Source organism: Halichoerus grypus, chromosome X, assembly GCF_964656455.1.
Source record: "Halichoerus grypus chromosome X, mHalGry1.hap1.1, whole genome shotgun sequence".
NCBI classification, from domain to species: Eukaryota; Metazoa; Chordata; class Mammalia; order Carnivora; family Phocidae; genus Halichoerus; species Halichoerus grypus.
Window position 1 is genome coordinate 45,939,492 of NC_135727.1, and position 13,433 is coordinate 45,952,924.

Sequence of the window (13,433 nt, forward strand, 5' to 3'; positions counted from 1 at the left end):
CAGAATAATGAAGACATTATATATTGATAAAAGTTTCAATCCATCAATAAGACTGTAATAAATATAAACACATTTGCAGCTAACAACAGACCCTGGAATACATGAAGTGAAAACTAACCAAATGGAATGTAGAAATAGAAAGTTCTACAATAATAGTTGCAGACTTTAATACATCCCAGTTTTTATAACAGATAGAGAAACTAGACAGAAAGTCAATAAGAAAATAAAGGAGTAAAACAACAGTACAAGCTAGAAATAACTATATGTATAAAATACTTCCCTGAAAAAAAGCAGAACAAACATTCTTCTCATGTACACATGGAATATTCTCCAGCATAAACACAAGTTAGGCCACAAAAAGAGTCATAAGTTTTAAAAGACTGATATAGAATGTATCTTCTCTGAACACAGTGGAATGGAACTTGAAAGTAATAACAGAACTTAAAGTGGAAATACCACAAATATATGGAAATTACACAAGACATTCTAAAACAAAATGGGACAAAGATGAAATCACATGGGAAATTAGAAAATACTTTGAGAGGAATGAAAATGAAAACACAACATACCAACATTTATGGGATAGGGCAAAAATAGTTTTGAGAGGGAAAATTATATATGTACACTCCTACATTTAGAAAGAAAATCTCAAAAATCTAATTTTACACTCAAAGTTGCTTAAAAAAAGGAAGAGGAAATCAAAAGCCAAGAGAAGGAAAGAAATAATAAAGATTGGAGAAGAGATAAAAGAAACAGAAAATAGAAAAGCAACGGAGAGTTCAAATGAAACAAAAGGCTGATTTTTTGGAAAAGATTAACAAAATTGACAAACTTTAGCTAGACTTCTCAAGAAAGAAAAAGAGAGACTCAAATACTCAAATCAGAAGTTAAAGTGGGAAATTACTAGTGACATTACAGAAATATAAAGGACTGTCAAATAATAATATGAAAAGTAGTACACCAAGAAATTAGATAACCCAGATGGAATGGACAACATCCTAGAAACACACAAAGTACCCACACTGTCTCAAGAAACAAAACCTGATGAGACAGAACAGGTAAAGAGATTGAATCAATAATCAAAAACCTACTAAAAGGGAAAAGTCCAGGACCAGATGGCTTTACTGGTGAATTATACCAAATATTTAAAGAAGAATTAACACATATATATCTGGAAGTATTCCAATAATTAGAAGAGAATGGAACACTTATGTATTGTAAATTTTAAAGTTTCTTATTGCTCTGCTGTATAAACATCCCCATGAACAGGCTGTGTGCACCCTGTCCAGGTGACCAGGTACAACAGTGTGATAAAAGCTGGCTCCTACCACAAATTTCCCTTCTTGTTCTCCTTTGACTGATCGAGTGACATTCAAACATACCAATGAAATCCCCTAATGCCTTTTGCATTTGCACTCCACCCTGATCCTCAACAAGAACACTTGTCCATTGGAACTCGGGCTCTCTCTGCTCCTCAACTGCTTATTGTAACCTGCTTCCTTGGTGCTCCTTCCATGTGGCCCTTCATGACATGCAGTGACTCTGTCTCTCTAGGATCTGTGACTATAATAAATTTTGTTATCCTAAGATTCTTTTATGTTCCCTCTTGTGCCACACCTAACTCATTATATCATGAAAGAATACAAAAAAACATCCTAACTCATTCTATGAATGCAAATTAACCTGATATCAAATGCAAAGACATCACTAAAGACACTACAGATCAACATCCTTTATGAATATGTATGCAAAAAAATCTCAAAAAAATATATGAAATTAACCCAACAGCATATTAAAAGGTTACACACCATGAGAAATGGGGCTTATGCCAGGAATACAACTTTGGTTCAATATATAAAAATCAAGGAGCGTGATGTCTAGAAGGTTGCAGAATTGGAGATCCCAGCCCACATTTTTCCTGCCAAGAAACATCAATTTAATAACTATCCATCAAATAAAATACCTTCATAAGAGCTCCTAAATCCAGGTGAGAGGCTACAATTCTCTGGTAGAGCCAAGAAACAACAAAAAAGACACACTGAAAAGAAAAAGAGGAAAAGTTTCACTTTAACTGCATTGCCCCTTCCCCCATAGCACAATACAGTGCTGAGACTTCTTGGCCCAACTTCCATGATGGGGAAAAGAGCAAAGTGAGTGTCTGACATTCCTACAATTTCAGTGCACACACAAGAGACCCACTTTTTTTTTTTTCACTTCACCTGGAACATGAAATGAATCAGCATTGCTAGATTCCCCTGAGAATAGTTAACAACAACAACAACAACAAAAAAGAGGTAGGGACTCTTAATCAGCATGCAGATCTCAATAGCTGGCCTGTAGTCCATGATAGTGGGCCCACCTGTCAAAATTTCTGCATGCCCATGCACCCCAGCAATGGACCACCGCCTGGAAGCCCCAGCACTGAGTTCACCCGCCCTTGCACCCCAACAGCTGGATCACATAGAATGTCTGGGAGATTGGTTAAGGCCTTTACCTGCCAAAGCTGGTCTGTAAAGATTAGAAGAGGTGACTAGTTAAAAATGCAAAGAGAAATACAAGGATCATGAAGGATCAGGGAACATAATGAACAAGATAAATCTCTAGTAAGTGACCCTAAAGAAATGGAGATATACTATTTCTTGATAAAGAATTCAAAATAATCATCTTAAAAAAGCTTAGTAAGGTATAAGAGAACACAGATAGATAATTAAAAGAAATCAGGAAGACAATACATAAACAAAATGGGAAGTTCAACAAAGAGAAACCATAAAAAAAAAAGAACCAAACAAATTTTGGGCTGAAGAATAAAAGGATCATACTGAAAAATCCCATACTGAGCTTCAACGTAAGATCTGATGAAGCAGAATAAAAACCCCAGCAAGCTTAAGGATTGGTCATTTATTTTTATTTTTTATTTTTAATTATGTTCAACTAGCCAACATATAATACAACATTCGTTTTTGATGTAGTGTTCAGCAATTCATTAGTTGCCTATAATACCCAGTCCTCATCACCTCACGTGCCCTCCTTAATACCCATCACCCAGTTACCCCATCACCCCAACCCCCTCCCTTCTGTAACCTTCAGTTTGTTTCCCAGAGTCCAGAGTCTCTCATGGTTTGTCTCCCTCTCTCATTTCTTCCCATTCAGTTTTCCCTCCCTTCCCCTATGGTCCTCTGCACTATTCCTTATATTCCACATATGAGTGAAACCATATGATAATTGTCTTTCTCTGCTTGACTTATTTCACTTAGCATAATCCCCTCCAGTTCCATCCATGTTGATGCAAATGGGAGGTATTCATCCTTTCTGATGGCTGAATAATATTCCATTGTATATATGAACCACATCTTTATCCATTCATCTGTTGAAGGACATCTCAGCTCCTTCCACAGTTTGGCTATTATGGACATTGCTACTATGAACATTGGGGTGCATGTGTCCCTTTTTTTCACTACATCTGTATATTTGGGGTAAATACCTAGTAATGCAATTGCTGGGTCATAGGGTAGCTCTATTCATTTAAAATTACCCAGTCAGAGGAACAACAACCACAAAAAAAAAAAAGAAAAACAGTGAAGATAGCCTATAAGGCTTAAAGAACAAAATATAGTGGACAATATATGTATAATGGGAGTCCCAGAGGAAGAGAAAGAAAAAAGAGGAAGAAAGCTTATTTTAAGAAATAAAGGCTGCAAATTCCTCAAATCTGGAGAGGGAAATAGACATCGTGATTCATGAAACATAAAGGATCCCAAATAGGTTAAATCTAAAGAGGTCAATACTGAGAAAAATTATGATTAAATTATCAAGAGTCCAAGATAAATAAGTAATTTTGAAAGCAGCAAGAGAAAAGTGACTCATCACATACACAGCAAACCCTGAGACTATAAGTGGATTTCTCAGCAGAAACTTGCAGGCCAGGAAAGAGTAAGATGATATAGTCAAAGTGCTGAAAGAAAAATACACCAAAACAAGAATAATATACTGGCAAAAGTCATATAACATAATAAAATAAAATTTTAAAAAAAATGAAAAGATAAAAAACTTCCTAGACAAATAAAACAGAAAGGTCACCAACACAAAACCTACCATACAAGAAGTAATAATGAGAGTCCTTCAAGTTGAAACAAAATAATTCTAAAGAGCAACACACAAACATATGAAAGTATAATTCTCACTGGTAAAGGTAAATGAGTAGAACAATACAAAATAAAGTAATACTGTGATGATGTATAAATCACTATAACTCTAGTATAAAAGTTTATAAATGAAATACAAAGAGTAAATATAACCACAAAATTTGTTAATGGATACAAAATTTAAAAAGAAGCAAATTCAGACATCAAAAACAAAGGAGGGGAAATAAAAGTGTTTTTATATGAGATGGAAATTAAGTTTTTAGCTCAGAATAGACTGCTACAACTATAAGAAATTTTATGCAAGCTTCATGGTAACCACAAAGAAAAAAACCTATTATAGATACAAAGATATAAAAATAAATATATCAAATTATATCACTACTGAAAAAATAAGCAAGTCACAACGGAATGCAGCAAGTGAAACAAAGAGGAAAAGAGAACAATGAAACAGACAAAAAAACAATGAATAAAATCACAATAGTAATTACTTACCTGTCAATAACTGCTTTGGTGGGAGGCTGGGAAGATGGCAGAGTAGGAGGACCATAAACTCACCTTGTCCCATGGATACAACTAGAGAACACTCACATCAGCTTAAATAACCCAGAAAAATGACACAAAGACTGGCAGAACAAACTCTACAACTAAAGGTAGAGAAGAAGCCATATTGAAGAGTGTAGGAATGGTGGAAACTTAGTAGGGAGCTAAGAGGGCCCTGGTTGTCTATGCTGGAGAGGTAGACCAGGGAAACAGAGAAGCATGAGAAACAGACTATTACACCAGGGAGCCTGGAAAGGGAAGATGAATCCCCCACAACATTTGGCTTTGAAAACCAGATGGGCGAATTTTGTGAGTTCTTAAAACCAGCAGGACTAAAAGCCTGGAATTTTAAAAATCAGCATACTCACCTCTAGGAGGGCCTGGAGGGTGTTAGGAATCTGAATCCCCTCCCTTAAAGAGATAGCATTACAAATAGCCAGCAGAGATTCAGCATAGAAACAGCAGTTTGAAAAATGCCTTGGGCTCATGGGAGGGAATGTTATTTACTCATCTGAGAGCCTGTCCTAGAGCAGCAGGACTCACAGGGAGATTCCTTCAGGAATAAAGCAGCTGGCAGACACCATTTACATCCTCCACCCTTCAGCATAAACACACAGCCACATGTGGGGACAAGCACAACACTGACAATACCTAATTTGCTTACACCAGGCCGCAACCAGGACTCTTCCACAAATTTGCCCTTTCCAGTCATGCTTGCATCAGTCCTGGCACTGTGGGTCCCCTTCCACAGAAGACCAGCATAAATCTCGATAATACTGTCTCCTAACCCACATCTCCCAAACTGCATGTTTTGTAGGGCCCTGGTCCCAGTGGCAGCAGTTGGCCACCTCCTGGAGAGGACACACACACCTTATTAAAACTGCACCCCCTATCCATGTGTGCATTTCAGACCAGCCCCAGCCACCACAGTTTCTGAAACAGCTGCACATCCCCTGTGGAAGAGGACCGGCATGCACAGCTTGCAGGCACCATGTCCCCACCCACGTGTGCTTTGCAGAGTAGTCTCAGATGGCCCCAGTTTCTACAGTGATGTGCATCCCCTGTGGAAGATGACCAACACACCATGTGAAAACTGCATGCCATGCCCACTACCTACAGAGCAGGAGACATAGCTGACTTTTGTAACAAACAGAAACAGACATGGAAAGTTAGATAAAAATGAGGTGAAAGAGGTATATGTCCCAAATGAAAGAACAGGACCAAACCATAGCAAGAGACCTAAGCACCACAGAGATTAGTAATATGCCTGAAAGATAATTTAAAGTAATGATCATTAAGATACTCACTGGACTTGAAAAAAGAGTAAAGGACATGAGTAAGACCCTTAACAAAGATAAAAAACCAATGAGAGATGAACTCAAAAAATGAAATTAAAACTACACTAGATGGAATAAATAGCAGGCTAGAGGAAGCAGAGGAATGAATTAAAACCTGGAAGACAGAATAATGGAAAGTAACCAATCTGAGCTGGTGTGAGAAAAAAAAAAATTATGCAAAATGAAAATAGACTTAGGGAACTCAGTGACACCATCAAGGATAACAACATTTTTATATAGGGATCCCAGAATAAAAAGAGAGATAAAGGGGACAGAAAATATATTTGAAGAAATAATAGCTAAAAACTTCCCTGATCTGGGGAAGTAAACAGATATCCAGATCCAAGAGGCATGGGATGCCCCAATAAATTAAACCCAAGAAGTCCACACCAAGACACATAGTAATTAAAAAGGCAAAAGTGTGATAGAGAATTTAAAAAGCAGCAAGAGAAAAGAAAACAATTCATACAAGGAAAACCCCATAAGTATATCAGCTGATTTTTCAGCAGAAACATTGCAGGCCAGAAAGCAGTGGCATGATATATTCAAAGTGCTGAAAGAGAAAAAATCTGTAGACAAAAATACTCTATTCAGTAATGCTATCATTTAGAAAAGGAGAGATAAAGTGTTTCTCAAATGAACAAAAACTAAAGGAGTTCATGACCACAAGAAACTTTAAAGGGGACTCTCTGAGTAGAAAGGGCAAACCATAATTAAGGATATGAAAAAGCAGTAAAAATAAGTGTATCTATAAAAATCAGTCCAGGGATTCACAATAAAAGGATGTAAAATATGACACCACACCTAAAACTTGTGTGTGAAGAGGCGTAAAGAATGGGTTCAACTTTAAGCAACCATCAACTTAATATAGATTGCTATAAACAAATTATATATACAAGCTTAATGGTAACCACAAATCAAAAACCACTAATAGACTGACTTCAAGCTATATTACAAAGCTGTGATCATAAAGACAGCAAGGTATTGGCACAAAAACAGACACACAGATCAATGGAACAGAATATAGAAACCAGAAATGGACCCTCAACTCTATGGTTAACTGATGTTTGACAAAGCAGTAAAGAAGAACCCATGGATAAGAGACAGTCTCTTCAACAAATGGTCTTGGGGAAACTGAACAGCCACATGCAGAAGAATGAAACCAGACCACTTTTTTACACCATACACAAAAATAATTCAAAATGGACAAAAGACCTAAATGTGAGACAGGAATCCATCAAAATCCTAGAGAACACAGGCAGCAACCTCTTTGACCTTGGCCACAGCAACTTCTTGCTAGACATGTCTCCAAAGACAAGAGAAACAAAAGTAAAAAATGGCTCAGTCGGTTAAGCATCTGCCTTCAGCTCAGGTCACGATCCCAAGGTCTGGGATTGAGCCCCGCATCAGACTCTCTGCTCAGCATCGAGTCTGCTTCTCCCTTTCCCTCTGCCTGCCACTCCCCGTGCTTGTTCTCTCTCTCTGTCAAATAAATAAAAATAAAATCTTAAAAAAAAGAAACTGTCAACAAAACTAAAAGGCAACCTACAGAATGGGAGAAGATATTTGCAAATATTTTTCAGATAAAGGGCTAGTATCCAAAATCTATAAAGAACTTATAAACCTCAACACCCAAAAACCAAACAATCCAGTCAAGAAATGGGCAGAAGACAGAACAGACATTTCTCCAAAGAAGACATACAAATGAACAAAAGACATGAAAAAATGCTCCACATCACTTGGCATCAGAGAAATACAAAACAAAACCACAGTGAGATACCACCTCACACCAGTCAGAATGGCTAAAATGAACAAGTCAGGAAAAAACAAATGTTGGAGAGGATGCGGAGAAAGGGAAACCCTTTTGCACTGTTGGTGGGAATGCAAACTGGTGCAGCCACTCTGGAAAAGAGTATGGAGGATCCTCAGAAAGTTACAAATAGAGCTACCCTATGACCCAGCAATTGCACTAGTAGGTATTTATCCAAAAGATACAAACACAGTGATTCAAAGGGGCACACACATACCAATGTTTATAGCAGCAATGTCCACAACAGCCAAAATATGGAATGAGCAAAGATCGTCACTGACAGATGAACAGATAAAGATGTGGTATATATACATAACTGAATATTACTCAGCCATCAAAAAGAATGAAATCTTGCCATTTGCAATGACATGGATGGAACCAGAGGTATTATGCTAAGTGAAATAAGTCAGTCAGAGAAAGACAAATACCATATAATTTCACTCATACGTGGAATTTAAGAAACAACACAGATGAACACAGGGGAAGGGAAGGAAAAAGAAAATAAGATGAAAACAGACAGGGAGGCAAATCACAGGGAGACTTAACTCCAGGAAAAATACTGAGGGTTGCTGGAGGGCAGGTTCACGGGGGATGGGGCAATTGGGTGATGGGCATTAAGGAGGAAACTTGAAGCAATGGGCACTGGGTTTTGTATGTAACTGATGAATTACTAAATTTTACCTCTGAAACTAATACAGTGTAAGTTAATTAAAGTGAATTTAAAGAAACAGTTAAAAAAAGAACCAAACATAAACAAAAGCCAAGATGCATTTATATGTTGCCTTCAAGAGACTCAATTCAGACCTAAGGACATCTGCAGATTGAAAGTGAGGGGATGGAAAAACATTTATCATGCAAAAGGATGTCCAGTAAAGCCAGGGTAGCAATACTTATATTGGACAGCACAGACTTAAACACAGACTGTAACAAGGGATGAAAAGGACACTATAAAACAATAAAGGGGGACAACCCAGAAAGAAGATATAACAACTGGAAATATTTATGCACCCAACACAAGAGCACCCACATACATGAAACAGTTAATAACAAAGATAAAGGAACTAATGAATAAGAAAAATAATAGAAGACTTTAACACCACACGTCCTTCAATGGAAAGATCATGCAAACAGAAAATCAACAAGGAAACAGTAGCTTTGCATGACACAATGAACCAGATGGGTTTTACAGATATATTCAGAACATTCTATCCTAAAACAGCAGAATACCAATTCTTTTCAGGTGCATATGGATCATTCTCCAGAACAGATCACATATTAGGCCACAAATCAAGTCTCTAGAAATTCAAAAAGATCAAAGTCATACCAGGCATCATTTCTGACCACAGTGCTATGAAACTAGAATCAATCACAATAAAAAATCTGGAAGAACACAAACACATGGAGGTTAAATAACATGCTACTAAACAATGAGTTGGTCAACCAAGAAATCAAAGAAGAAATAAAAAAGGAGACAATGATGACACAATGAAAACACAATGATCCAAAATCTTTGGGATGCAGCAGAAGTAGATCTAAGAGGAAAGTTTATAGCAATATAGACCTACCTCAAGAAGCAAGAAAAATCTCAAATGAACAACCTAAATTTACACAGAAGGGAGGTAGAAAAAAAAAACACATTAACAAAACCCAAAACCAGCAGAAGGAAAGAAATAACAAAGATCACAGCAGAAATAAATGATATAGAAACTAAACAAACAACCAAAAACAATAGACAATATCAATTAAACCAGGAGTTGGTTCTATAAAAAGATCAACAAAATTGATAAACCTCTAAGTCAAATTCATCAAAAGAGAGACAGAGAAAGAGAAAGGACTCAAATTAAAAAAAAGTCACAAAGATGGGCACCTGGGTGGCTCAGTCGTTAAGCATCTGCCTTCGGCTCAGGTCATGATCCCAGGGTCCTGGGATCGAGCCCCATATCGGGCTCTCTGCTCCACAGGAAGCCTGCTTCTCCCTCTCACACTCCCCCTGCTGTGTTCCCTCTCTAGCTGTGTCTCTCTCTGTCAAATAAATAAATAAAATCTTTAAAAAAAAGTCACAAAGAGTAGAAATAACAACCAACGCCATAGACATAAAAACAATTACAAGAGAATGTTATAAAAAACTATAGCCAATAAGTTAGGCAACGTAGAAGAAATGGGTAAATTCGTAGAAACATATAACCTACCAAACCTGAAGGAGGAAGAAATTGAAAATTTGAACAGACTACATACTAGCAAGGATATTGAATCAGTAATTAAAAAAAAAAAAAAAAAAACCACAAAAAAAACTGCCAACAGTGAAAAGTCAAGGACCAGATGGCTTCACGGGTGAATTCCAGCAAACATTTAAAGAAGAGTTAATACCTATTCTTCTCAAACTATTCCGAAAAATAAAAGAGAAAGGAAAACTTCCAAATTCCTTCTATGGGGGCAGCATTATGATACCAAAACCAGATAAAGACACACAAATAAGAGAACTACAGGCCAGTATCACTGATGAACATAGATGCAAAAATTGTCAACAAAACAGCAAACTAAATCCAACAATACATTAAAAAATCTTTCACAATGATCAAGTGGGATTTATTCCCTGTATGTAAGGTTGGTTCAATATTTGCAAATTGATCAATTGATACATCACATCAATAAGAAAAAGGATAAAAACTATATGATCATTTCAATAGATGCAGAAAATGCATTTAACTAAATACAACATCCATTCATGATAAAAGCCCTCAACAAAGTAGGTTTAGAGGGAACACACCTCAACATAATATAAACCATATATAGACCATATATGAAAAACCCACAGTGAACATCATACTTAATGGAGAAAAACTGATAGCTTTTTCCCTATGGACAGGAAGGAGACAAGGGTGTCCACTCTCGCCATTTTTATACTGGAAGTCCTAACCACAGCAATCAGACAAAAAAAAAAAAAAAAAAGAAAAGAAAAAAAGAAATAAAATGCATCCAAATTGGTATGGAAGAAGTAAAATTTTCACTATTTGCAGATGACATGATATTATATCCAAAATATTCCACCAGAAAACTACTGGAACTGATAAATGAATCCAGTACAGTTGTAGGATACAAAATCAGTAGCAGAAATCTGTAGCATTTCTATATACCAATAATGAAGCAGCAGAAAGAGAAATTGAGAAAACAATCCCATTTACAATTGCCCTAAAAATAATAAGATACCTAGGAATAAACTTAACCAAAGACGTGAAAGACCTGTACTCTGAAAATTATAAAACATTAATGAAAGAAATTAAAGATGGCACAAAAGAAATGGAAAGACATTCCATGCTCATGGATTGGAAGAACAAATATTGTTATAATGTCTATAATACTCAAAGCAATATACACATTTATTGAAATCCCTATCAATATACCAACAGCATTTTTCTCAGAGCTGGAACAAACAATTCTAAAAATTGTATGGAACCACAAAAGACCCCAAATAGCCAAAGCAACCTGGAAAAGGAAAAGCAAAGCTGGCAGCATCACAATTCTTGACTTCAAGTTATATTACAAAGCTGTAGTAATCAGAACAGTATGGGAGTGGCACAAAAATAGACACATAGATCAACAGAACAGAAGAGAAAACTCAGAAATAAAGCCAGAATTATATGGTTAATCTTCCACAAAGGAAGCAAGAATATCCAGTGGGAAAGTCTCTTCAACAAATGGTGTTGGGAAAACTGGACAGCTACATGAAAAGAATAAACCCAGACCACTTTTTTTTACATCATACATAAAAATAAATTCAAAATTGATTAAAGACCTAACTGTAAGACCTGAAAACATAAAAATCCTAGAAGAAAACCCAGGTAGTAACTTCTCTGACATTGGCTGTAACAACTTTTTTCTAGATAGGTCTCCTGAGGCAAGGGAAACAGAAGCAAAAAGAAACTATTAGGATTACATCAAAATAAAAAGCTTCTGCATAGCAAAGGAAACAATAAACTAAAAGGCGCCCTACTGAATGGGAGAATATATATGCAAATGACATATTTGATAATGATACTGAACACCCCTTCCAAAAATAATCTGATTAAAAATGGGCAGAATACATGAACAGACATTTCTCCAAAGAAGACATTAAGATGGCCAGCAGTCACATGAAAAGATGATCAACATCACTGATCATCAGGGTGATGCAAATCAAAATTACAATGAGATATCATCTCACACCATTCATAATGGCTAAAATAAAAAACAGAAGAAACAGCCAGTTTTGACAAGGATGTGGAGAAAAAGGAACCCCTGTGCGTTGTTCGTGGGAATGCAAACTGGTGCAGCCATTCTGAAAAACAGTTGGAGGTTCCTCAAAAAGTTAAAAATAGAACTACCCTATGATCCATTAATCACACTACTAAGTAATTACCCCCAAAATACAGAAACATTCATTCAAAGTGATATATGTACCCCTATGTTTATTTCATTATTTACAATAACCAAATTATGGAAGCAGCCTGAGTGTCCATCAACAGATGAATGAATAAAGAAGAAAATGTGTGTATATATATATATACACACACACACAATGGAATATTACTCAGCCATAAAAAGAATGAAATCTTGCCATTTGCAACAACATGGATGGAGCTAGAGAATATAATGCTAAGCAAAATAAGTCAGAGAAAGACAATACCATATGATTTAACTCATATGTGGAATATAAGAAACAAATGAGGAAAGGAAAAGAGAGATAGAGAGACAAACCAATCATCTAGTATTTGTCAAGAAAGAGACTCTTAACTATAGAGAACAAACTGATGGTTACCAGAGGGTAGGCGTTTGGGGGGATGGGTGAAAGAGGTGGTGGGGATTAAAGAGTATACTTATCATGATGAGCACTGAGTATTATATAGAATTGTTGTATCACTATATTATACACTTGAAACTAATAGAACATTGTATGTTAAGTATGCTGAAATTAAAATTAAAAATAAAAAATAATTGCTTTAAATATAAATGGAACTTGTTCACCAATCATAAAGTGGAGAGATGCTGAATGCATAAACAAGACCACACTATATATTTTCTAGAAGGGTCACACTTTAGGTTTAAGAGCACATATAGATTGAAGTTTAGGATTAAATAAATATTATATGCAAATGGCAACCAAAAGGGACACATGTAGCTATACTTACATCAGACAAAACAGATTTTAGTCAAAACTGTCACAAGAGACAAAGGTCATTAGATAATGATAAAAGGATGAATTCAATGGGAAAAATAAAATAATTTTATATATATATATATACACACACACACATCATCAGAACACATTAATATATAAAGGAATCATTTACAGATCTAAAGGAAGAAATAGCAATATAATACTAGGAGACTTTGACACCCCACTTACCATAATGGTTAGATCATCCAGAGTGATAGTCTGAAAGGAAACAGATGATGTGAAGAACATTATGGATTCTATGAGCCTAAAAGACATATACAGAACATTCCACCTAACAGCAGCAGAATACATATTCTTCTCAATTACACATGCAGTGTTATCCACGAAAAATCACAAACTAGGTCAATGAAAAAGTGTTAAATAGCTTAAGAAAAACGAAATCATTCTGA

The 13,433-nt window shown here is 36.0% G+C and overlaps 1 protein-coding gene across 11 annotated transcripts in view; it reads right to left on the reverse strand.

The window, feature by feature from the left end:
* ARMCX5 (armadillo repeat containing X-linked 5) overlaps positions 1-13,433 on the reverse strand; it is a 105,432-nt gene that overhangs the window by 22,835 nt on the left and 69,164 nt on the right. For 8 of the 11 annotated variants that reach the window (XR_013444601.1, XR_013444600.1, XM_078064205.1 and 5 more), the window contains one exon: positions 13,213-13,242. The exons of 1 other annotated variant lie outside the window; for it this stretch is intronic. Coding sequence is in view for 3 of the 10 variants with exons in the window: in XM_078064199.1 (XP_077920325.1) it covers positions 13,213-13,242 (30 nt within the window). In the remaining 7 variants the exon portion in view is untranslated. Of the gene's footprint in view, positions 1-9,394; positions 9,428-13,212; positions 13,243-13,433 lie in introns of those variants that run through there. 2 more of the 11 variants (XM_078064198.1, XM_078064203.1) reach the window with 1 other exon arrangement.